The sequence below is a fragment of the Pseudopipra pipra genome, chromosome 3 (assembly GCF_036250125.1).
Source record: "Pseudopipra pipra isolate bDixPip1 chromosome 3, bDixPip1.hap1, whole genome shotgun sequence".
NCBI classification, from domain to species: domain Eukaryota; kingdom Metazoa; phylum Chordata; class Aves; order Passeriformes; family Pipridae; genus Pseudopipra; species Pseudopipra pipra.
The window spans coordinates 61,479,323-61,505,203 of NC_087551.1; the positions used below are offsets into that span (position 1 = coordinate 61,479,323).

Below are 25,881 nucleotides of genomic sequence, written 5' to 3' on the forward strand. Positions count from 1 at the left end.
GTCTTATCCCATCTCTCTGACATCCACAGAAACCTAAACTCTGCTCCTATTCCATCCAATAACAAATGAATGGCCTTAAGAGAAGGCGCTTTAGAAGCTTTAGAACAGCAAAAGGACTGCCAAGTTTTCTTTGAGCAGTAAGTAAGAGAACATGTAAAAGAAACAGGATCATACTTGATCCTTGTCTCATTTAAAAAAAATAGTAACAAAAAACTCCAAACCCACACCACACACAGTGCAGGATTCTCAGGCTGCTGTCAACTGGCACATAAAGAAGCCCTTTAGGTACATCAGAACACCCCATACTTTTTCTTCAATGTCCTCGCTGACCCTAGCTTTTAATATATAAGAAAATGTAAAACTTCAGATTTGCTTATTTGTTATGATAATCTAGATACTGACATAGCAGGGAAAAAACAGAAGTTGTAGAGCCTTAGTTTAGCAGACAACACGAGTAAAATCAGTAGGGTGATGAAAAACAAGGATAGTAATTTAGTTCTAATGCTGGAGTCCTACATACATACTAACAGATCATTGCCAACAAGAGGCACGGTCCCTTGCTGTAAAGGCAAACCAGTTAATAACTCTGAAAATTTAAAAGATATGTTAAAAAAACCCTGAAACTTTTTAATGCACAGGACCTTACTCTCAAACTTATGTAAAAAGTTTTAGCCCTGAGGATTGAATGAGAAATGCACATTGAATACTTTTGCATATATAAGGCCAAAGACACAGATGCAAGATTGTTTCTGCCAGTAACAACGAGGCTCCAAAGCCAGACTGCTAATGACACTTCCAGGGTTCAAAGGCTCTTCCAGATATAAAGACTGCTGGTCACCAAGTGCTTCAGTGTCACAGAAGGTACTTACAAGAAATTTTACCATCACCTAATTTGGCTGAGAAATTTTTTACAAGAAATACAGGACAACAACCTAGAAATCCAAGCATTACCCTTTATTTAACTTTACTGAAGTTCTGAGTTCTGGACTAAGTTAAGTTTGATCTCTAACAACAAAATTGTACATATGGATACACACGGATGTCTCAGTGCCCTGCTTTTCATGTAATTTTTTTTTATTTTATAACAAACTATGCCTTATTCAAGCCTCTATAGTTGATAAGTAGCTTTTGTCCTCTCTAAGTATGGCTAAATGAGAAAGAATGGAGATACGGACAGGGAGGTTCCAAGTGAAATCAATAAACCAATAATAAACTGAAATAGAAAACCGACTTCCATAAAGAGACCACAGAGGAAGGGGAATTTCAGTCCAGTGAGCCAGAGAAAGGGCCCCTTTCCTCTTAATACCTGGAAAACAGATTATGACATTGTTTCCCACAGCATTATCCTGGAGAAACTAACTGCTCATGCCTTGGACAGGTGAACTGTTCACTGAGTGAAAAACTGGCTGGATGGTGAGGGCCAAAGAGTAGTGACGAATGGTGTTACATCCAGCCAGTGACTGGATGTCATGACTGGTGTTCCCCATGGCTCAATACTGTGGTCAGTCCTGTTTAACACCTTTATGATGATCTGGACAAGGGGATCAAGTGCTCCCTTGGCCAGTTCACAAGTGACACCAAGTTGGGTGGGAGTGTTGATCTACTAGAGGGCAGGAAGGCTCTGCAGAGGGATCTGGATAGGCTGGATCAATGGGCTGAGGCCAACTGTATGAAATTTAACAAGACCAAATGCCAGGTCCTGCACTTGTGTCATAACATCCCCATGGAGCACTACAGGCTTGGGGAGGAGTGGCTGGAAAGCCATCCGGAAGAAAAAGGGGGGACCTTATCACTATCTACGACTACCTGAAAAGAGGTTGTAGAAAGGTAGAGGTTCAGTCTCTTCTCCCAAAGAATAAGCAATAGGACAAGCCTCAAGTTGCCCAGGTTTCAAATCAGTATTAGGAAAAATTTCTTTACAGAAATGGTTCCCAAGCATTGGAACAGGCTGCCCAGGGACGTGGTGGAGTCACCTCTCTTGGAAGTAATTAAAAGACGTGTAGATGTGACACTGGCTTAGTGCTGGGTTAATGGCTAGACTCATATTTAAAGGTCTTTTCCAAACTAAATCATTCTGTTTTCTGTTTTGATTCAAGTTAAAGACAAATATGTGTGAACCACAAATTAGAGAAGATTTTAGCAGGGGGGATTAATTTGTTACTGACTTAACTGAATACCAAAACTTCCAAGTTTAATAACAAGATGAACAAATTTGGTGCCAGGTAATTGTTCTGTATTTATCTTTCTTTTGTAGTGTCCTGGTTTTCAGCTAGGGTAGAGTTAATATCTCAGTAGCTGTTACAGTGCTGTGTTTTGGATTCAGTATGAGAATGGCATTGATAATACACTGATGCTTTGGTTTTTTACTAAGTCATATTTATCCTAAGTCAAGGACTTTTTATTTCTTGTCTCATGTTCTGCCAGTGATGAGGTATGCAAATGAAACTGGGAGGGAGCAGAGCTGGGACAGAAGACCTGAATTGACCAAAGGGATATTCCACACCATAGAATGTCATGCCCAGTATACAAACTGGGGGGGACATCCATAAGGGTGGTTGATCTGGGTTTGGGAAGGGAGAGTCTGGCAATGGTCAATGGGTGATGAGCAACTACATTATGTATCACTTGTTTTCCTCTTTTTATTATTATTATTGCTATCATTTACCACTATTACTGCATTTTGCTTTATTTCTATCTACTAAACTGTTCTTAGATCAACATACAAGTTTTACTTGGATTCTCCTTCCCATTCCATTGAGGTGGGGTGAGACAGGGGGAACTGAGCGAATGGCTGCACAGTGCTTAATCTCCAGCTGGGTTTGAAACCACAACACATAGTAAAAATAAAATTATTCTCTATCTACCCTCAAATCCTCTTTTACATACTTGGAATTTATGTAGCATTTTCATAAGCATCAAATTACTGCATCCTGAATAGCTACCTCTCTCAAGCAAGACTCCACTGACACTTAAGGACTTCATTAGGCAAAGTCCTCCCTTTACCCAGGTTGTCCCTCAACATAACCCATCACCTGTACATGTTTCCTTAGCATAGTCAACTCATGTTTAGTGTATTTAAGTATTTTTAGTATTTTTTGTGTATTTAAGTGTATAATATTATGTTACTGAAACAAGAAAGAATAGTATTCTGAACATAAACTTTTATTCATAGTACTTTTATCCAAAACTATCTTCTAATAGTCTTTAAGGAGCCAAATCAGAAGTTCCTGTGAAAAAAAATACTGAAAATGTTATAGTTAAAATAATTTTAAGCACAACTTCATAAAAATATATATGAAATAACTATTTTAATTTGGCACATTATGCTACAAGGAATGGGTCAGTCAGACCCATTCAGAATTATCCATATAAACAACAAAAAGTTAAAAAAGAAGCTGAGCGTGACTTCATAGTATGAAAGAAACATAGAGCAAAAACTAATATAATCCAGGTGATCTACTGTGCAAGAAAGAAAGCCTTTTCAGAAACAAACAAACAGAAGTCTACCTGTTGGAGGTCCAATGTAATGGTCACATAATGATACTCAATTCCGTTCTGGATACTAGGGCTTTGCCACCAAGTGTTCTTGCCATCAATTGCATTTGTTATTGGGTGTCGTTCTGTTTAAAAAGCAGAAATATATAAATAAATTTCAAAATTATTAAAAGATTTAATTATTTTTAGATCTGAAATCTAGATTTTAATACAATTACAGAACTAATGAGGCAGGACTTTAAAATAAAAAATAATAAATTAATTTTTCTTGTACTCTTGGGGCACCAGTCATGCTTATTATTACTAGAATACTCATCTGATGTTGTTTAATTTTGCTAAAGAAGAATCACAAGAAGGTGATTCAGAACATCTAAATGCAGAAGGCTCTCATGATTCTACAGAAAATGCAGGCATCTAAATCAAGCGAACACTTCCTGCAGTCTTCCAAAGTTTCAAGTATTGTAAAGTCATAAAACATTGCAAAAGAAACAACAAATCAGAAACATGAGATATGGTGTGCAAGGAAAGCAGAGATTAAAGTAATACTGGTACTTGCATTTCTAAGACATTTCTAAGCACACATGGAAATAATTCAGGAAATAATTCAGAAATCATTAGAGAGGAATTTATTCCTCAACTGGAAAATTTTCTGACTCATATACATGCATATAAAGAAGGTTTGTTTGGTTATAATCCATACGAAAGTCCACGATGCTTTACTTTTCATTTCTACATATATTCTGCTGCAGTATCTCAAATGAATCTCAAGAGGGATATGAATTGTATTGTTCTTAAATTTCAAGATCTTCCAAATTAGTAAAGTCTGCTTAGATAGTATTTTGTTTTTATCTAGGCTAAGAAAAATCACACTCAACATTTTGGGCTACTTTCTGTGGACAATTTGTGTTTCTCTCCTGTACGACATGGAGAATAACATAATCAGAATTTTAAAAAATACAGATCTACATTTTGAAGTCCCTAATTGTCTAGAGCAAGCCTGTACATTATGAGGAAAATAACCCAAAGGAAATTGAAATATAGTAAGTTTCTTCTATACAACTTTTGTCTGCAACAACATAGCATATTAGGAGAAAACCTAACCCCTCTTATTAAGGATGACTTTCTAAACTGACAAGTTTTCTTGATATAAAACTGGAATATGTTTCATTACTAGCTAGTCCTAGAACTGCAAATAACTAATTCATGAACTGATTCATTGTTATTTTAATTATTACTTAAATCAACCAGTCAGATTGATAGCCTTTGTGTCTCTGTTTTTTTGCTACAGCAATCACCTGTGAAGGACAGGAGTCCTAGCTCATTAAGGAAAGCCAGAATGTCTGACCATATTTAAATATAGAATCGAAGGGCTCTGTGGGAGTGAGAAAAGGTATAGAACCTCAATACTGAAAATGCAAAAAAATTTCATTTAAATATTAGATTATTCAATGGCATTAGCAGGCAGCAACATTTGGAAGTTACAATACTGGTGCTACAATTGATGTTAATGGTAGCTTTATATTGAACAGAAAAGCAAAACACACCCTAACATTTTACATGTTGTCAGTTCCCCCAGCTCTGATCATTTTCACAAATCTTGGCTTTAAATGAGTGGTAGCAAAAATCAGCTGTAAATCAAACTCAGAGATCCTCGGTGATTGTGACAGAAGCTGTCTAATTGGAAATTTTAATCTGAGTCTCTTCAGATGAAATTGATACAAAGGTATATCATGAGAAGGTGGATTGGGAGATGAATCAACAATTAACCGTAATCACCATTATGAAAGTTTAATAATAATTAATTTGAAAACACTGATTAATTGCTGGCATGTATCGCTTATTTAAAAGGTAAGGGGAAAATATAATATTTATAAAAAGGACTGGATTGCCAATGCAGTTCAAGGACCAACCTCCCTGATGGATGGCAAGAGGGAGAACTTACAGAGTGAGCCCATCAAACTGTGCTCTTTAATTTGGACTCACATGTGATTAACCAGGGAATTTCTGTACATTTCCTATTACAGTAATTAAGGGGAGGCACTCCAGACTCACACATTCCAGGGGGATCATTTAAAGTCTGGTTATATTACATGGTTCTCCTATTAACAAGCCTTCTCTGTTTAAATAAGGCACTTCTTTTTGCCAAATTAATGTTTAGAAACTTTAAAATGAGACGTGGTTGTCAACAAAAGACCAGTTATTATGAAGTTGGGCAGACTGAAGTTTAGAAGAGGGTAGGAGCAAGGGGAAACACAGATATATATCACTTAGATGGGTTTTTTATATACACACAAACACATTATGTACATCTGTATATACACATACATCAGTGTACATTATCTGATATCATAGGCAGGACAAAGTAATATATCTGGTTTAGGTTTGAGTTTTGAATTAAGCAAACTTGATCTAGGAGAAAAACTTGTCTCTAAATATTCATCTATAAAGCATCTGTCTCTAAATATTCATCTATAAAGCATCTGTCTCTAAATATTCATCTATAAAAAAGGAAACAGTCTACTGCACAATCTTTCCACTAGTCGGAATGCTTCCAAAAACTCCTGAATTCTTCTCCAAGTGAGAGACACTGGTATAGTGTAACATATTTAGATGTGTATATTGCTACAAAATCATATGACCTTATCTCAGAAGGTGGCATTAACTGCAGTTAAAGAAGACATTGAAACTTGGAAAACTATCTTGGGGAAAAAAATAGGTTGCAACTGTCTTCAGACAAATGTAATCTATACTGAGACAATTATAACTAGCTTCGCAAATATAAGATGGGGAGCAAATGGACACGTAGCGATTTATTAGGAAAGAAAGCATCCGAGGACTGTAGTGGAAACTAGCTTTGTATCTTTTCCTAGTGGTGTCACACCATTAGAAAGGGGAAATGTCTAATTAAAACACGTAAACAGGAATATATGCTGTTCATTCTGAAGCAAATCGAGATTACTATGCAGTGCTAGTAAGAGCTCAGGTGAATTTTAATAAATATGTAAGACTCTAGAGAAAATTCAGAGAACTGCAATTTGCACAGTTAGAGTTCTAGAAAATACAACCTATGAGGAGAATGAAAGAAAAGATAGCTGAGTGCTGATGGTCTTGCTCTATCTAGTTTCTACACTAAGAAAAATAGTTTGGTTAAGAAAAAGGAAATAAGTCATTCCTTGTATTGACTGAATTTAGGAAATAGGCAACATGAATTTCTGCAAGGAAGATGCAGATAAACTATTACAAAATCATTTTGTAACAGGTAAAATACCTCTAGGCAGAGTGTCCATGAGAGGAAGTTTCTAAGGAGAAGCCAAACAAGCTTCTGTCTGGAAAGCTACAGCCATAGCTCATCCTGTCTAGAACTAACAGAGAGATTAAATGTTTTGGGAGTTTTTTTCTTTATCCTGTGGTTTTAAGCACTGGCTTAAATGTCATGAGGTGTAAATATATCTGAGCTACATTTTAGAGGGAAACAACTAGGAAAAAATATAATTGTGTCCATGCTTTTGTGTCCGTGCTTCTTCCAACATTTTAGCTACTCCATTAAAAGCTGTCTTAAGTATCTCTACACTCTCTACCATCTACTGTGCCAATATACACATGAAAATATAACTATGTTAAAGTTATTCATGTCTTCCACTACAAGGTCACATGAAATTAAACTTGTATTACTCAAGTAAGAAATTTCCTTAGTTCTAATCTTCCCAAATACTATAAATAGACTTCTATGAAGTAGATTATAACAAATTCATACTTGAAAACTGTTAAACTAAACATTAAACCAAGCAATGTTACATAATTATTTTTTTTTTGCTGGCTCAGTGAAACTGAATTTACTGAATTTTCAGTAAATTTTTTTTACAGAAAATTTTACAGAATTTTGCTTAGATTGGCCAAAATGTTCAAATTCCACATGTATGTATGCAGGTAAAAGTCACCTGGTTTTCATTCACAATTAGTATATTTCAAAAGAATCCAACAACAGTTGTAGACACTTAATTTTTCTAAATCTGAATTTAGGTGCTCTGCTTTTCAGTACCTGAATCAGAAAGTTCAGTGTGAGGAGCAACTATATCAGATATAGATTTTGAAATACCTTTGGGAGAGATGGGTAACCTGACTTAAAAAGAGACCCACATTTCACAGCAATTGGGCTGGTGAACTACAGTTCTGTTTCCTGAGTATCTACACCCTTTGGAAAAAAATCTTTTTAAAGGAACAAAATGAAAATGGCACACATACGATGTGGAACCCTGCTCCTTTGATCACAAATACGGCACTGAGGGTTCCTTGCAGGCTGTCCAGGTACATGTTCAACGAGTTTGCAGTACATTTCTCGCCCCTTTTCTCCACAGGTAGCATTGGTTGTGATGAGAGCATTACTGGCTAGGTTCAGCACTGCAGGAAACAGTCCTGCAAAAAAATAAAATAAAATCATAAACAAAAGCAACAGAGGCAAAACCAAGGTGAACTTAGCAGAATAATCATGAATGAACGTAACACCTGTTATGACGTTAAAGCAAAAGGTTTAGTTTTTAACAACTATGGAAGTAATGAAGAACAACTCTGGATGTGCATCCAGAATTTAGACATCAGACATTAGATATTAGACTGATGGTTTTCTCCTCATTCTTCTAAAATTCGAATTGGTACCTTCTGGTTATATCTTAAACAACAGCACGATGCCAAAGAAGAAAGTAAAGTGTAGAAACATACAAAGCATCATAAAACTTTTTTTTCATAAACAAACCTTGTGTTCCTACCCAACTGGATATTGTAACTCTGTACACAAAATACCTAGGAAAACTCTTCATCATTTTCTTTTCTGCTTACATGCATTGAAAAGTTTTTCCTTTAGAGTGTGCAGCACTTGTATTACACTGTATTACTGTTCTGCTCATAGGACCTCATAGGCACGTTTGTCATCAGAGCAGCTGAGTAATTCATTCAGCAACATGAATAGCATATGCCATGTTTCCCTTTCCTCAAGAAGAGAATAATATATACGACATCATATCTTTTATTGTAGCATTATTGTTATTTTTCCAGGTGCACACGCTGAGTGATGTACTATAACTCTCATTCAGCACAGCACTTAAGCACATGTCTGAATGCTCTGCTGAGCCAAGTTCTATGTAGCAATAAGCTATAAAGATCATAAACCATACAAAGAACATTCATTAAGGTGGGCCACTCTCCTTCCCACTAAGTACTGATCAAAATCTTTGAGCCGTAATAAAATTCCTTCATGTAGACAAATTAACATGATGTGTTGAATGCATACATTAGCACCTCATATTAAATCAATCAGTTTTGCATCTTCAAAAGCATAATTTGTCCTGGCTACAGGTTAAACAAAAAAAAACCCACAATAAAACAAGCAAAAGAAAAGGCTAATGTACAGATGTTTGAGATCACCTTCAGATTTACTTTATGATAATTTACACTGGCCCAAAACCCACTCCTCTGCAACTCGTTCAGCTTCTAACCCTATTTTACTATTATAACCTTAAAATAAGGCTTTAATAAAAATTGAATTGGTAATTATTGTACTCTGATAAAGCTCCCTGTATAATGGCATTCCTTTTCGTCCTCCACAAATGGACAACACTCTTTAACTGACTCCTTGTTCAGACAGTCTATTGCTTGTTCAGACAGTCTACTGCTTGTCTCTGCAATTAACCTGTATGCCATTTAATTACCAAGCTTGGCTGGTCATGGTACAGCTCTTTGACTCTCCTGTTCACTTTAAAACCATGTGTAAATACACTGCTTGAGAAAGAGAACCAATGAACCAATTAGTTACTAACCCGTTCAATTTGTATAGTCAATCAGTACTCTAGATTTTATTGATCAAGTAGTTTGCCCCTTCTGTATAGATTACAGCTCATTTTCATCACATTTTAAAATCTGTACAGTTGTTCTTGTATTTTTATTCATTGCATTCAGTGATATTTGCTGCCTTCTACAATGGGGGCATATAGTGAAAGCCTGTGTAAGCATTAGGAGAGTAGATGAATTAATAGCTGTGAAACTTCCTATGTTGACTTACAGTCTCATTATTCTCTTTTCAGGCTGTACAAAGTTAATAGTGTAGAAGCCAGTAATCATTTAGTGTTAACACAGAGTCTGGAATTTGGTTTGGAGTTAAGTATCTTAAGCCCTCAGAAACAAACCTCATAAAAAGGACAAAATGATCCTACATGAAAAGAAATCGCAGTACATGGCATCAGGAGAATAAATCCTTCAAAAAACAGTGGAATGGCTGAAAGAGAGCAGCCAAAAAGCATTCAGATTCACACAGCTATAAAAATATTACCTGTTATATGCCTATCAAAAATCATACCATTGCTCTAAGTTTTAACTCAAACTTTAAGTGTAAGACATGTAAGTAAACAAAGAGCACTTAAGGAACTCATTAATCAGAACATAACTTTGCCCTCAGGTCATCTCTTAAATGTACAGAGCAGCATAGGGCAAAGCTACCAAAACAGCCTTGCCCATAATCAGTACCAACACAGGCAACAAAACAAGTATTGGGTATTTCACTGAAGAGCCCATGTCAAGATGCCAGCACCTCAGAGAAGTGCACCACACTGAATTCCCTGCAGGCTCAGATGACAGGCAGAGAGCAAAAGATGCACATTGCACCCAGCACTTCACATTTGGTATTGATGAATTCCTCAGACTTGGGATCTTAATAAGCTAAAAATGACAATTAACAACTACATATCTGAACTTTTCTTGAATAATCTTTATTTCCAAGGAGCAGGAAGTTGGGCTCAATGGATCTTACAGGTCCCTTTCAACTCAAGATATTCTATGATTCTATAATACGGCTTTGTACAGCCAAAAATAAGGCTTTGCTTTAAAAAAAAAAATTTGATGTGCAAGCCTGATGGAATGGAGGAAGCAATACTGAGTTCTAGCAGTTTCACAACACAGAAATGAGATTCTAGCAATACAGATGATGAAAACATTTTCTTGAATCATTATTTTATTAGGTATTTATTAGTTTATTATTATTTATCTGTCATATTCAAGGCCTCTAGAATATGAAATAAAAATGTGTATGTTCATTATGTCAATAAATCCAGTTACCATTTTCTGCGATTCTTATCTATCTGATCACAAACCCCCAGTAAAAAAGCAAGAGAGCTATAGATAGCACAGTTATTATTTTTTTAGACAATTTTGCTTTGCTTTTTATTAAAATAATCATATATAAGAAATATTTAAAATCTGGTGTACTAGTGTTGTGCATCCTAAATTTAATTTCTCACTAAATTATAAAGTTTGTTGTTATCAATCCCACCTTGAATTTTATGGGCATCCTTCTATTAAACACTTCCAAAAACATGATCTGCCAAAATTACAGAGTTCTTCTTTCTTTATTGCCAAACGCCTTTTGTAATCATTTGCTCCAGTGCAAAGACTGGATAAAATGCTCTGAGTCACCAACATATTATCTCTATCTTTTGTAGCTCAAGTGCAAGTAAAGAAATTCTACTCCCTTCAACTGCCAGCTACATCAATCTTTTCCCCTTTTTGTGGCACCAGTATAACACAGATCAGCATTCATTTCTACCTGTTAAAATAACAAAATTCTAACAATTACATGGAGGAAATAGGTAGAAAATATTGGCTTGTAAACAGATAGTGGTTTGAGTAGCTTCAGTTCAGTTTCTGATTTTCAAAGGACTACTGATGTGGGAAGAGAAAAACAGTCTCTGATTCTCATCTATGAAATAGGCATGGTCATCTTTCTGCTTTACATTTTGGTTTTTAAGCATGGAACGTATTCCATGAAGCTTTTAGTGGAAGCCAGATAGAAAGTTTGTTCAGTGTTGACAGGTGATTAAACTACGAAAGGCAAATAACACAGAAATTAATCAAATTATTTCAAGTAGTGTACCATTCACAGGTAATTAAGCACAGTGTTCAGTTCACTAGAGAATTACAGGTGATAAGTTTACCACATATTGTCAACAGAAATAGTTTTAGAAAAAACTGCTAAAAATGAAAACCAGCAAATTAGCAGAATTTTCTTGCTTACAAACTCCAATGTATACAAGTTTTACACTGCCACTGTTCTAGTTAAGTCGGGTGTGGCACCAAGCTGCTAAATACATTATTTTTTTCTTAAAATGGATTCTGGATCAAAGCACATCTAGATACCTATCTTAAAGATAAAAATTGTGGCTGCTTGGGATCTTAATTGTTATACAGATGCCTCACAAGTCATCCCTTATCAATACTAAAGTTCTCTGTAGGCATTGGTAAGCATATAATTGATTCACTGAGTTCAGCACATTTAGATTAAGAAACAGATTTTTACAACATTCCACAAAGGTCATTAAAGGAAATAAATTATCATCACATATGAGGGAATGACCTCTCATGACATCAAAAAGGATAATGGAGAAGAACAGTGGAAAACCACAGCAATCTCTGCTGAATCCTGTTTTGTTCAAAAGTTACATAAGTTACTTAGAAAAGAGGATAAAAAGTAAGATGATTGTTTATGGATGATAAAAATTATTCCCAAAAATTAAAATAAGGATAGACCACAAAGAATGGTAAAAAAATTTCACCATTAGTGTCTAGGCAACAAAATGGCAGATGAAATCGTGGAATAGAAATTAATACACAGGGGGAAAATATTATAGGCTCTGCGCTAGCTATTACCAGCCCTGAAAGAATTATTATTGATGTTTCAATGAAAATATTAGCTCAAGGAATAGAAACAAAATGTCATTACATTACTGCATAAATCCATTTGTACTGACAACTCAAATGCTGTATGGTATTCCTTATCTCTCATCTCCAAAAGGACATGGTAGAGTTAAAACAATGGAGAAAAGTGTGATGATCACAGCTTCTCAATGTGGGCATGAATAGCCTATGAGTTTTCTACTGGAAAACAAACTGATTTGGAGATGTATAAAATTATGTAACTGCATATAAAATCATGAATGGCTTTAGTAAGTAAACATTTGGAAGTGAACATGGCAAGTTTCATTGTTCTTCTAACACAAATTGGAGATGCTGAGTCAATTTATCATACAGAATTTTTCTTCGCTGATCGGGACTTTTTTCCATTTATAAATGGAACTTCTTTTCAGTGTGACAGCAATTAAATTCTAGAATACATGAATAAATTATACAATAAAATATTTTTATTCCAAAAGCAGGAATGGATTAAAACCCAATTAGATTAATACAAAGAACAAGGGTTCATCTGGAGATGTTAAACATGAAGGGCTTGTGTTCAGTTGTCAGTTCAGAATATCCCTAAATCACTGGGGTTTACCCAGGGAGGCATCACTGTACTCTTTCTCTTCTTTCACATTTTTCCTCAATATTGTCATTGATAGGTACCTGTAGTTGTTTCTTACTAAGGCTGGTAGCACATATATCCCTACATCAAGGTCCATCCAAAATCCAGTAGAATATGTAAACTTAATTTTGTGCGGCATTGCTAATGAAACTAATATTTTTGCCAGTATTAATCTCTTTCACAAGCAATTGTCCTTTATACTACTTCCCGTCATTACTTTGCATACATAGAGGTCTCATTAATGGCTACTTATTCAATATATCCCCAGAACATTCTCTCGAGATTGGCAATTTCCTTGCAGTTTTCTGTACAGCACTATCACCAAATAATTTTTCTTATGTTTTCCTTATTTCATCGCATAAAGGAAAATAACAGCTCAACTTCATGTGTTTTTTTTTTATCTACTTTTCATGTATCCTCACCAACCTCCAGCTCATTTAAGCTCAATGAGTATCAGTGGAATAAAACCCGCCAATCTGATGCCTGGCACCCTGCCCTGTTTTGTCATGCCCTATTACCTACTTCTCTGCCAAACTGACAGATTTTCCACATGCTTTATTGCAATAGTGGAGATCAGCAGAAGCAGATGAGCTACACAAGTAGCAGGTACAAGACATTTTCATAAATCCTGTCAGCTGTTGAATTCAATCTCATTCTCACTCTCCTCCCAAACAGCACTATTTGATTGACCTTCAGAGCCACCGCAAGACCTAGATGATTTCCCTAGCTGAGAGAGGATGGAGGGATTCTAGTGGGAAATCAAAGATATTAACTGCATCTCCAGCTGCCGAAGGGTGATTACAGGTTTATTATGAAGTGGGGATAGTCATTGGGGTAACCTACTTTCAAAATGTGTCAAGAAGCAGCTAGAGCAAAGGAAGGGGTACAGGAAACAAATATGAATGTAAACAAAATAATTACCTTGTACATAATTGTTCCTATCATTCTCCAGTTGACACATTTTTCTTTCCTTCCCTTCACATAACCTATGGAGAATTGTAAATACTGTTTCAATCACATCACCATTCTAGACCTACAGAACAACTGGTGGGGTAAGTCTCACTAGAAGGACACTCCAGCATTACAATGGAAGCAGGAAGTACAACCAAGGAACCAAGATTATAACCTCTGTCAGACTTCTGCTACTGCATGGAGGAAACAGCAGACACCTTAAATGAGAAACAAGGAACCACCATTGGTGGTTGACAGGAGATGGAGACAGCAGCAGAGATACTTACACAGAGATAAAGGAAGTAACTCTCTGAGTGTGGGAGATTGGGAAGAGAGAAGAAAACTGGAAGGAGAAAGATCACTGCAAAGATACTCATAGAACCTGTAGCCCTTCTTGACAGAAAATGCTAGTAAAATTTGCATCCATTATTATTTCATGTCTAAATTGTGATTACGGTGATAATATCAGTATCATACAGTGATAAGATCAAGGTAAAATTAATATAAATAATTGCAGACCCTGCACATATTAACTTTTAAAAAAAAATCATTATTGAGTTTCCATAGCATTTTTTAAGTACTTCCAAAATAGAAGACAAACTTTGGTTTACCAGCTCTGGAATTTCTTTGTGTCTTATTAAAGCATTAGAACTGAGAAAATGTTTTTCTCCTTCAAAGAAATCTCTGTTAAGACCTGCATATTCCTCTTCTCTCTTCTAAACAGACCAATGTTTGGCACTGTATACTTCCTTCAATCTTCTCAAAATATCCCTAGTCTCTTCAAAGAAGCAAATAAAACAGCCTGCCTAAATATGTTAACTTTTCAAGCCAATTTTCCTAGTCTATAGAGCACTTTGAAATGTTCGTGCAGTCAAGCAGAGCTGTTTGCCACTGAATTTGTACTAAAAAGACAAAAGAGAATATGTCAATTTCAGACGTTCTAAGAAGTGTCAGTGGAAAAAGAGAGACTTGTCTGCTGCAGCACGGAGCTAAGCTAGGCTGTGGGAACGCAGTGGGGAGAAAAAACTGGGACAAAACAAAACAAAATGTTGCAGCACTGAATTGCTTTCAGCTGTGCACAACAGGGAGTAACTTAATGCACTCTATCCACAATGTAGATGAAGACTTTTATACAACTAGAAAATAAACGCAATTTGAAGAAATAGCTGCCCAGACACAACAGATCATACAGATTGGAAAAAAAAATTGACACTAAACCCTTTTGTCCAGAGGAAAACAAAATGGAAAACAAATGTTTCAGTACCCATTTATGTCAGTTGCCCTAAACCCCTGTGCATTACAGTACTGTTTGGTAGCCATCCTTTTTTCCTCCCAAAGGAAGTGGAAAAGTAATTTTTCATATTTGGTGGTAGAGACGGCTTGCTTTTACTTAGAGGTGATTTTCTTCCTGCATACAGAGTAGCGTTACATACATCCTCCTGCATATTTAACTTCAACACAAAAGACAGGGTATGAAACTCTAACCTGGAGAAACATGATAGCAAAGCTAACTATAATCCTTGCAAAGTAACAGACACATCTGAAAAAGGATATATTGATTATCTAGTAATATTATGTTGTCTCTCCACAGCTTACAGAATTGAAAATATGTAGGGACGTAGCTGATTTTAATAGCAAAACTCCATTAGTTTTACAGATTAGGAGACTGAATTTAAAAATTGCTACCGGTTTACCCCAATATTATATTGGATGAAATATATAAGCCACCTCCTAGCTTTCTAATGACTTTCCTTTTTTCTCAGAGCTGACACAAAAAGTTGTTTTGAAAAGTAGAACAGGAAAAATATAGGTGAAGATGAAATCCTGTCTCCTTGACATCCATGGCAGAACTCCCACTGAATCAAAAATCCAAAGCACAAAGACCTAACGGACATCTCATTTTCAAAGGTATTTACAAGTCCAGTCTGAGTCAGACACCCACTGGTTTTCAAATGTATTCTGTCTGTATTCTGGCAAAAATTTTGAAGAGCAAAATCGCAGTTGTACAAATACCTCATCTGTAGAAAGAGTGCACTATGCATGAAGAAGCAAGCAGCACCACAATCTTTACAGCTATTTCCTTTTATTTATTAACCACAGGACCTTCATTAAAATCTTTGCAGTACAGTAGTATGGTCCTGGTCAGCCAAGCAGGCCTAACAAGAAAAAGTAAAAGGACCTCTGAGAAACAACACTGATCTGCGAACCGGAATTCCACCAAATCACGTGTCTTCCGTTCTTAGATAGTACATATCAATTTACAGCTTTCCCAAATTGCATGACATAGCTAAAAATGTGCATTTTTATTCAGTTCCAACATCCGAACACCAGCATCTCCATACTCCGAAGATACCAGGTTTGGTTTCCCCCACTCATGCACTTCCCTCATTTGCCAACAGAGGGTTAGAGAGAGACTGTATGATTTGTCTATCCCAGTTCCGTCCCACTGAAGGTGAATTAAAAAAAGAAAATCGAGAAATGGAAAAAAAAAAAAAATCAGAATTTCTCAAAGGTAGGATAGAGCCTGGGAAAATCAGAGCCTCCAGACACAACTGACTGATGACTTTGGTCTTGACAAAGCTTCTGTCTCATGAAAAAAGTTCTGCTATGCATTGTCTTGGACACTAAGGAATAGGAAGCATATTACTATTTTTGCAATAACTTCAGAATCAATGTCCATTGAAACCACACTGCAGTCAAAATTACTTACTGTGCCCTTGAGTCTACAACACTGTCAACTTAAACAGAAACACTGAGATGTTTGTGGTGTTCTTTAACAAGAGGCAACAAAAGATGTTATGGAGGCTAATAAAAGTCATCCTTCTATTCATCGTCATCTAACTGTCAAAAAAAACCAAACTGAGTCTGACTTTACGAAACCAAAGAGCAAATGGAAAAACTGATCTTACCATACTTTTACCACGAGGATTCAGAAGAAAGTATTTTAAAGTATGTTTCTCTCAGCTGAGGAGCTTGAATAAACATTAAGTTCAATTTTCATTCTTTGAACTGATTTACATCTTGTTATTCTGATGACATGCTTTAGAAACACTAATGCCTGCCTAGTGATCGCTAGTGACCTGCCTCCAGATAGACTTCGTGCCACTGATCACAACCACCTGGGCCTATCCATTCAGTTTCTATTCTACCTTTCTGTCCACTTTTCTAACATGTATTTCATCAGCTTTTCTTTGAGGTTGTTATAGAGACAGCACCAAAAGCCTTAATAAAGCTAGTATAAATAACATCCACTCTTCTTTCATCCAGCAAGTCTGCCACCTCATCATAGAAGGCTATCAGGTTGGCTAATTAAAAACTCCCCTCCAAAACTTCATGTTGGTTCTAAAACAAACATTTTAGCTACATGTACCATTTACATTTACCATGTTACATGCACATGTTACTTAAAGACAAACTACACAACATTCTATTAAAATGAGAACTAACTCGTCCTTCTCAGATAATACCATAAGGCTGTACACCTTTGATTCATTCCATTTCAATGCATGTCAGGCACAATTAGCAAGATCAAGGCCTTCAGTGATTATAGTATTGAAGGCAGAACGCAAAATGTATTTTTCCCATCTCAGACTCCCAGCTTTCCATAGAACAGAGCAGGTTGTCTCTATTTCATTTCCAGACAGGCAATATTCTAAGGCATGAACTAGCTGAATAACTGATACTACAAATAATAAAAAACCTACAATAAATTGAAAAATTAAATTGTACATTTGTGTAGTAATACACTATGCATTGAATACAGAAACTCTTATATATGAGAACACGAAAGAATATTTTGAACATTCTGCATCCTTTAGTTCTAGTACATTGAAATAGTCATTGTATGTTACCTAAATTTGTTCACCACAGACTTTGCTATAAAAGGGCTCCTAAATATATGTAATGGCTTTAATAGTATATTTATGTATTTGTATGTTATATATATATAATATATACAGACAGGCAAATACAATAGACAGTGCATCTGTATCTGTAGTCACTAGTATGCCTAAAATTCTTCCTGTTTCATGAAGAGAATATAGTATGTGCATGATTTCAATATATTTTAATAACTATTTTGTGAGAAAAATATTTAAATAATATTTGATTTCTCCATGAGAAAAATGGACAAACAATTTCCCTCCCGTACATATATTTTGTCCCCTTACTCGAACTGTGACTGAATGGAAAGATAAATGAGGTCTGAGCAGATGGCTGTCAGGAAACCAGTGACAACATATCGTGGTTTAGAATTAGACATAAAATGTGTAACCTGGAATACGATTTCTGCTTGTAAATGCCAAAGATATCTGGCTTAGAATATAAGCCAGCTTGAACATCCCTACACATATTTACTTTATCATTCATGAAAATTAAATTATATCAGTATCTCTTAATACTTCTCTGTTAAAGCTGTGCCCATCTGTATTAGTGAAAACCCACCTTTTCTTCTTTATAAAAGTGGACTCAGAGCTCACAGATGTCACATCTTTACATGTCATTAAAATCAGTATAAACTGCATGCAGAAGAATCCCTGCACATTTCTTTAAAAATGCACGGGATGACACATCAAGGAAAGGAATTATTCTTCTTCTCTTAACACGCTTCAATGGTACTACTGTCACTAGTTTAACACTTTTTTGCCTGATTAAAGGCTTTAGCAATGGACTCTCAGCTGGAGAACAAATGGTTCAGAAATCTGAAGCAAATGCACATTTCTTTGGTTTTCCTTTGGCTGCCCTTGCTGTACTCAAAGTTAGCAAAAAGCCTCCCCCTCAAAAAAAAAAAGTTTTCAGGTCCCCCACATCTATGCATAGCAACGGCTTTTTATGCAGCTTGTTCTGATTAACTGAAGTTGCTTTCAGTAATTCTAAGTGACAGACTGCTCAGTTCATGGAGACCTTAACTTCTACACTTTTTGATTCTACAAGAACTGCCCCCTGAAACACAGTTCCACAGTTGATTGGCATCCATGCAAAAAAAATACATTTGAAATGTGAGGTCTTTGCAGACTTACTAAGTTGATAACATTTATGGGCATACCTGTAAGTACTATGATAATTGGCTGTAATACTTAAAATTAATTGTAAAACTTAAGTGTTCTCTGGGTCAGTTACTGCCCTGGGAAAGTGGAAGGGAAGGAGGGACACAAAAAAATCAGAGCTAGATGGGTTAGAAGAGTGACAGGTTTAACTGCCTGTAACTGTATAAATTCACAACCAACGGAGCTGGCTGATAAAAGCACCTCCTAATGCTTTCCAGGTAACAGTGATACACTTGATTCCATGGAGTCTAGTTACTAAGACATAGAATCAAAGAGAATGAGTTCTTGATTAGTGAAAAAATTGGAAGAAGGGAGGAATTTAGAATAGGTACTGAGACCCAAAACAGGTAGGAAACATAATTTTGCAGATAGGTAGCAATGAAATGCAGCATTTCTTTTTTGCAGAATTGGGGGGATTTTGATAGGTGAGATGGAGCAGGTGGTGGGGCAGGAAGAGCTCCTTCTAGGGACAAAGAGAACAAGGTGAAAGACACAGCCATTGTCAACAGTGAAAGGGTTAAAATAAGGAAGTTCCTGAAAGAAATAAGAGAGAGACACTTTTATAAGTAGAAAGAATAAAAGAACACTCAGCAGATGTATTGTTTAGACATTTGGTGAACCCTAAATGCAGAGGAAAGGGTGATCAAGAGAACATGTCTTGGCAGCCTTTCTGCTTTTGAAACCCAGGGCAGCCGATGAGGGGAAGCAGGAAGGCGAGGAGAGCACAGGATGATCCAAGTGTGTGGGGGGTGATACGTGGAGATGCACTGGAGAGCACAGGGTAAGAAAGGTAACAGGTGAAGTGGAAGTAGTAGAGCACAGACAGATCTCAGCTGAAAACAGAATAGCAATAAGCATATTTAGCAGTAAGAGACAAAAAGTTGTGTAACAAAGAGAACTCCTAAGAAAAAAGTCAAAGATTGTTTCCAAACTGAGAAAAGATGAGTGGAAACTTTTATACAATAAATTTGGGTGGGAACACATAATAAACTCTGGTTACTCAGAATACAAATACTGTAATCTTCTCCTTACACCCTGGGAGAAAAAAAAATCTCCTTTTATGAAGGACAACAGAAGCCATCACTCCAATGTCAAAAAACAAAATTGCAAGGTAGACCTAGTATCATTTCTACAGGCGCAGTGGGATAGACTAAGAATTTTCTTCAGAGTAATTTTCTGTGGAAAAGGCTTCCAACTGTGCAAAGGCCACTGTAGAATCAGCAAAGAACAAAAAGCCTGAAGACACATCTCTCCATTGAAAGTTTTAATTTCAGAGTTTTGTTTCCATTTTCTACTAAAGAACATTCATCCTTCTTTCTCTAACTAGTTCTTTCTCTAACTAGTTTTCTAATGTGCAGAGTTGTATCTACAAACACATCTCAGCTTTTGTTATGCATGCACTCTCTCCTTAAAATCTCACATCTAATTTTGAGTTTAAGAGAACTTCTTTGACATTGCTATCATAAATCCTCAGGCTGAAATTTCTAAAAAAGTTAGCAATTAGCGCCAAGTCTCTTCTTTCTTCTAGGATAACTTAATAACACAAATACCATCTTGAACCTTCATGAAATCTAACACTACACATAATTATTAATTAGCCTCTGCATTCTTTGGATGTCACACAAAGGAGTTGAAGGAAAATTCAAAGTAATTCCTTCTGAAACATTTATGTTTGAAAATATTTTCACTATGGGACCTTTTTCACAGTTAGGACTATTAAAAGGTGATGTTAAAGGGTAGAATTAATAAGCCTATTCTTATTTTAATCTACACTTAAATATGAGTTTCTTATGCTTGTATTACATAGGGAATCTGTTAAAAGTTGGGTTGGGTATGAAGAAGCCATTTTCATGCAGTCTATGCCTTAACCCTGTAAACTTCAAACACCGATCCTTAAAATCTTCCTAGTGTCTTTCCATATTAATTATGATCACTTTAGGGCTGCAGACAATTCTGCTCAGCATTATCTAGCATAGAATATAACTTTTTCTGCTAACAGGAATTTTGGCACCTTTGCAGTGCATTCAGCTGTTCCTAGGACCAAGGCAAAGCCACTTGAAATTTACTACAGTTCCCAGGCAGCTACCAGCACACCAGCAGGAACCAGGGTGGCTTTGAATCACAGTACAGAGCAGCACCATATTTTCTACCCTGTAAATCTTACAGCATGCCTAAATTTGTCCTTACTGATGAGTTTTTATCCATTTGTTGAAAAAAAATTAAAGCTCATATGCCACACAATTCATAAATTCATAACACAGTGGAGACCAGTTTAATATCCTGTAACAGGAAATTTTTTTATTAGCAATAGAAAAGCTATCCAGTTATTGGAAAGATAACAGAAATACACATTTCAGTTAATTCTTCATATTATAAAAGAACCCCTGGGGTTATCTTCAGCCAACTACTCAACTCACATTAGAACTACTCACAAATATCCTCGCAGATTTCTACTCACTTGCATTCCCACCTGTCATATATTCAATATTCCAGTGACCTGTAGACGGGTTTTCTGTAGTAGTAGTTTCTTTCTATAAAACTATATTGTTGGTCTTTACCCTTTCTTAAATAATGGTTCAATTGTACTGTCAATGTAGCAGAGACCAAATAAAAGTACCCCCGCTGTCATGTAGCACAATTTCATTTTCTGCTGATTCTTCTGGGGTGCTCATACTTGATCCATCTTGCTCCAAGACTTGACTAAAACATTTAATATGTTACTATCTTATCATCAAAGAGTTTTAAGTTCTTTATATCTATCTGTGTTTTAACCCTTCTTCCTTATTTTAATTGGATCCTAGTGATTGTTTTATCACACAGTTGATCTCGAGTAAGCAATCGTACTGTACCGTATAGAATTATAATCTCTATACACAGAGTAGACTTGAGTCCTTATGCTCTCATCTGAAAAAACACCTAACAGAGTAATCTGCAGGATAAATACTGTAGCTTCCACGGAGTGACAAAACTCCAAAGACAGTACTACAAGAACCTGAACCTATCATTTAAGGGACACTTGGTATTAAAAAGCCAAGGCTAAATTTTTTTAAAAGCATGGCTCCATCTCCTCAGGCACCTCTACAAGCTTTTATTTAAAACATCATTCTTGGAGTACACAAGGAAGGGCATTGCAGTTTGCATGTTATACAGACACACATGACTGTGTTCAGTACATACCCTTACAATTTATCTTAAATGCTCTGATTTTAGATGATTGTTAAACTGACGGGACAATGGATAAAGTAATTTCCAAAACAGTGTTACAAAAGAAGTTGACAACAAGTTCCTAGTAGTATGTTTTAAAAATCTTAACACAAGGATCACAATCTGTCCCTGATTGTACCTACATCCTATTCTATGCATGTGAGACTCAGGTCCTGGCCACAGAAGCCCTCTTCCCCACTACTCACAGCTGCTATTCCTACTGGGCTTTCAGTGGCTGAGGGCAGCTTCTCATGATAGAATTGCTCTGCAGTAGTATGGGAAGAAAACTGGAACAATTTGTATTAATGAACAATTACCTCCTCCATTTAGGTCTGAAGAGCCACTTCCCTAAGCTTTTTTTCAGGTTTTACCAGACTGTATACCAAGAAGGGAATTCTTTTCAACATTGCAATTACACTTTCTCTGTTTTTTTTTTTAATTCTACAAACAACTATGCTCTCTGTCTTTTTGGTTCTAAAAACTGACACATTTGAATGACCAGATGGCCCTCCCATGGAGAAGACACTGAAATAACATAGGCATAAAAGTATAAAATAAAATACCCATTTAACAAAGCCCTTACAATAAGAAGAGAAAGGAAACTTTTGCAAGTGGATTTAGGAAAATGTGAATATGCAATTATGAAGAGATATAAAGTATACACATGAACCAAAAATCTGTAAGATAAACCTCTGATCTGCCAATACCTAGAGAAAGAAGCTTTGAAGGTATGGAAGCTGAGGGGTGTTCCTTCAGGTCAAAAAGTTCCTTTGGTTTTAAATGAAGGAACTCATATACACCTGATGTAGATAACACAAGGTACTGGCAATGTAACTGCAAAAAATTAATATGTTTTTCTTACATAATTTCTATGTTACTGTTTTATTCATTTCCATTTTTACCACAAGCTTGCTTTTAAGAGCATAACAATTTTTTTTCCATTAGAGCATTGTACTTGTAAACAAAGACAAAACAAAACCCACGAATTTCTATCATGTGGCATTCCATAAAGAATGGGATTTGCTTCCCTCTGTTTCTGTCACTTTTGTGGAGTTCAAGTTAAAAGAAACTGAAATAGCTTTTAAAAATTCCTTGCCACAAAGTATACACATATGAATCAATCACATTAATGTCTGGAAGGCAAATATCAAAGTTCTGCTTCAAAACCTACAACTGGTTTATTGCAAAATGCACATTAAACCTCTTTTTCCACATCTGTAAAATGGAGATAATACCTGCCCTGTTTTATGAAAGATATGGAAATTATGTTGGAAGAAAAAGTCTAGAGGTAAAAAAAAATTAAATATATATACATATGTATTTTTTTTATCCTTAGGTAGTAACATCTAAATGTATCTTTTATTACTGGTAATAAACAGAGCAAAAATGTACCTTTTTTTTTTGACATAGGAGATTTATGGAGGTTAAAGGGCACCTTTTGTTCTGGAAACACACTAGATAGCTGGTTAGGGGAGAGCAAGCACAGATATACATTCACACATAAGTAAATTAGGGTAGGCCACCCCAAGCCACTTGTCATGAAGCATTTGTTTAAACCTAATGGTTAAAATCTGGGAAGGTCCTTCATTTTCTTTCTAAGCATAGTCCCTACGCAATGCTATATCCTCTCTCTGTGTCTCAAGCATTATCACTGAGAAAAGATAATGCTGATTCTGATTCTCTTTCTAAAAGAACTTTGAGATCTACAGAATAATTTATTAGATATTTTACTATTGTCTTGAGTTCCCTTTGTGGGGTAATTCCCACACCAGCAGTTAATGTTTAATAGACACTTAGACTACTATGTGCATGGTGATAAGTGCAGAAAATATCACTAGAAAATTTCAGTAAAAACTGTGTTAAATGAAGACAGCAAGAAAATCGATAGGAGGCTCTTGCATAGTTCTGCAATCTTTCAAAGTTCTTTTCTGTTAAGTACCAGAGATACAACGTCTCTTTTCACCACCCATCACAGAACCAAGTTAAATCTACATACACAGTTCCACAATATATTTTGATATAACTTCTGCTCTGTGTGTGCTGGGGGAAGCATCAGCTACTTACAACAGTCAATCAAATAAACTTACTTACTCCGAGTATCAGACAACAGAAGCAAAGTGCTGACAGACCAACAGAACACAATGCTGATGACTCCAAGTTTACTCACCACAGTTAAGTAGCAATATGGTGTATCAGACTGTTATTTAGTTCTACATTCTAACATAAATCCCTGGAGAATGTGTAGGTGCTGGTGTCCATTCCTAAACATCTCTTACACGACAGAGAAGCAATGATCTCTGTGAGCAGCTAACTTAAAATATGAAAACACCTTTGTATAAGTCACTGTAACCACGAGTTGAAGAAAAACTCCTCATGGAATCGTGTATATATGGATATACAGTTGCTCCAGGAATCTGAAGGACATGCAATTGAAACAAAATTCAGCTCAAACAGAAATGTGAAGAAAATAATGCATTTTGATGATTTTTCATTTTGGTAAAGTCTCATGAAAAGTATGTTGAAATTGGAATAGATCAAAATTAGAATTTAAAAGCTAGAATTTAGGTGCTGTGACTTAACTGGGCCCACCACCTTCTATGTAAAGACTTATCTGATGCTGCGTTATTTCATGTTTATGGACACGTAAAGAATGGAAATAAAATTCAAATCAATGCCAAAAGCATGGATGATATGCTAGAGTAGATAAAGAGTTACAGAAAGGCAGTGGAAAAAAACCTGTGATGCAAATGGTTTCAGAACCTACAGAGAATCCTTTCAAAATGAACTTCAGAGAAGATATGTAATATAGATACTTTAATATTCAAATATATGTAATTATAAATTACAGTATTAATTTGAAAACACAGTTGCTAACAGTACAGACCAGCATATCTAGTGAACACTCCAAATTCAAACCCAGCCTAAAATGACAGTTTATTAGCATCTGCAGTATTTACTTGAATTAAATGTGAACTCTTAATGATTTGAATGATGTCAAAGAAAAACGTTCGCATTAAAGCTGAAAAAGTAGGATACTCTCTGAATCAGAAAAAAATAAATATGTAATTAGCAGAAAACATCAGGAAAACAAGAGTCTGAGGTAAACAAGGAGTCGTGAATACCCTAAGTCACAAGAACACAGGAAGGGGCGATGGTCACAGATTTCAATTTGAAATGTTCAAACTGAAGACCAAGAAAAACTGCTCTTAATGAGTAGTATAGCGTGAGAATAGGTTTCTAGAGAGGCTGTGAAATCTCTGTCCTAGGTTATTTCTAAAATTTGAGTACAGAAAGTCACAGTTAAAACTGAATTATTCTAATAATATTCTATGCTAATCTAATAAACTAGTTATGTGCAGGTCATACTGTGGTTTGGAATCTCACAAGGTTGGATTCCAGTGGTCCCTTCCCACCAATACCTCTATCCCACTCTATAACAAGTGGGAGAGAAAACAGAAAAATAAAGAGGAGGAATTAAAAAAAGGCTTAGGTTAAAAAAAAACCACCAATGAAAACCATTCCAAACCAACAGAAATACCCTTACAGATTCACCTATTTTTTAGTTTATGGCATATTTTTAATGACCTAATTTTAGTAAACATGACAAAAAAAAAAACATGTGGATCTGTCAGTTCATACTTTTTATCTAGATCATACATTTAGACTTAAAATCCTCCTGCAGTTTTGTTTGGGGTTTTTCTGAGAAATCACCAGTATATCTCCTAAGCAGATGTTCTTCTGTGGTCATTGGATAGGACACAGAATAAGAATAACCTCTTCTTTCTGTTTCTTCTTAGAATGTGAAGCTTTAGTAATTATTTATTGACTGAAGTTGAAGAGATTTTT

At 35.8% G+C, this 25,881-nt stretch overlaps 1 protein-coding gene across 7 annotated transcripts in view; it reads right to left on the reverse strand.

Annotated features, from left to right (window-relative positions):
• LAMA2 (laminin subunit alpha 2) overlaps positions 1-25,881 on the reverse strand; it is a 358,263-nt gene that overhangs the window by 265,105 nt on the left and 67,277 nt on the right. For all 7 annotated transcript variants that reach the window (XM_064649531.1, XM_064649530.1, XM_064649526.1 and 4 more), the window contains exons 2-3: positions 7,738-7,908; positions 3,508-3,620 (exon numbers count right to left, since the gene is read on the reverse strand). In XM_064649531.1, the coding sequence (XP_064505601.1) occupies positions 3,508-3,620; positions 7,738-7,908 (284 nt within the window). The remainder of the gene's footprint in view (positions 1-3,507; positions 3,621-7,737; positions 7,909-25,881) is intronic.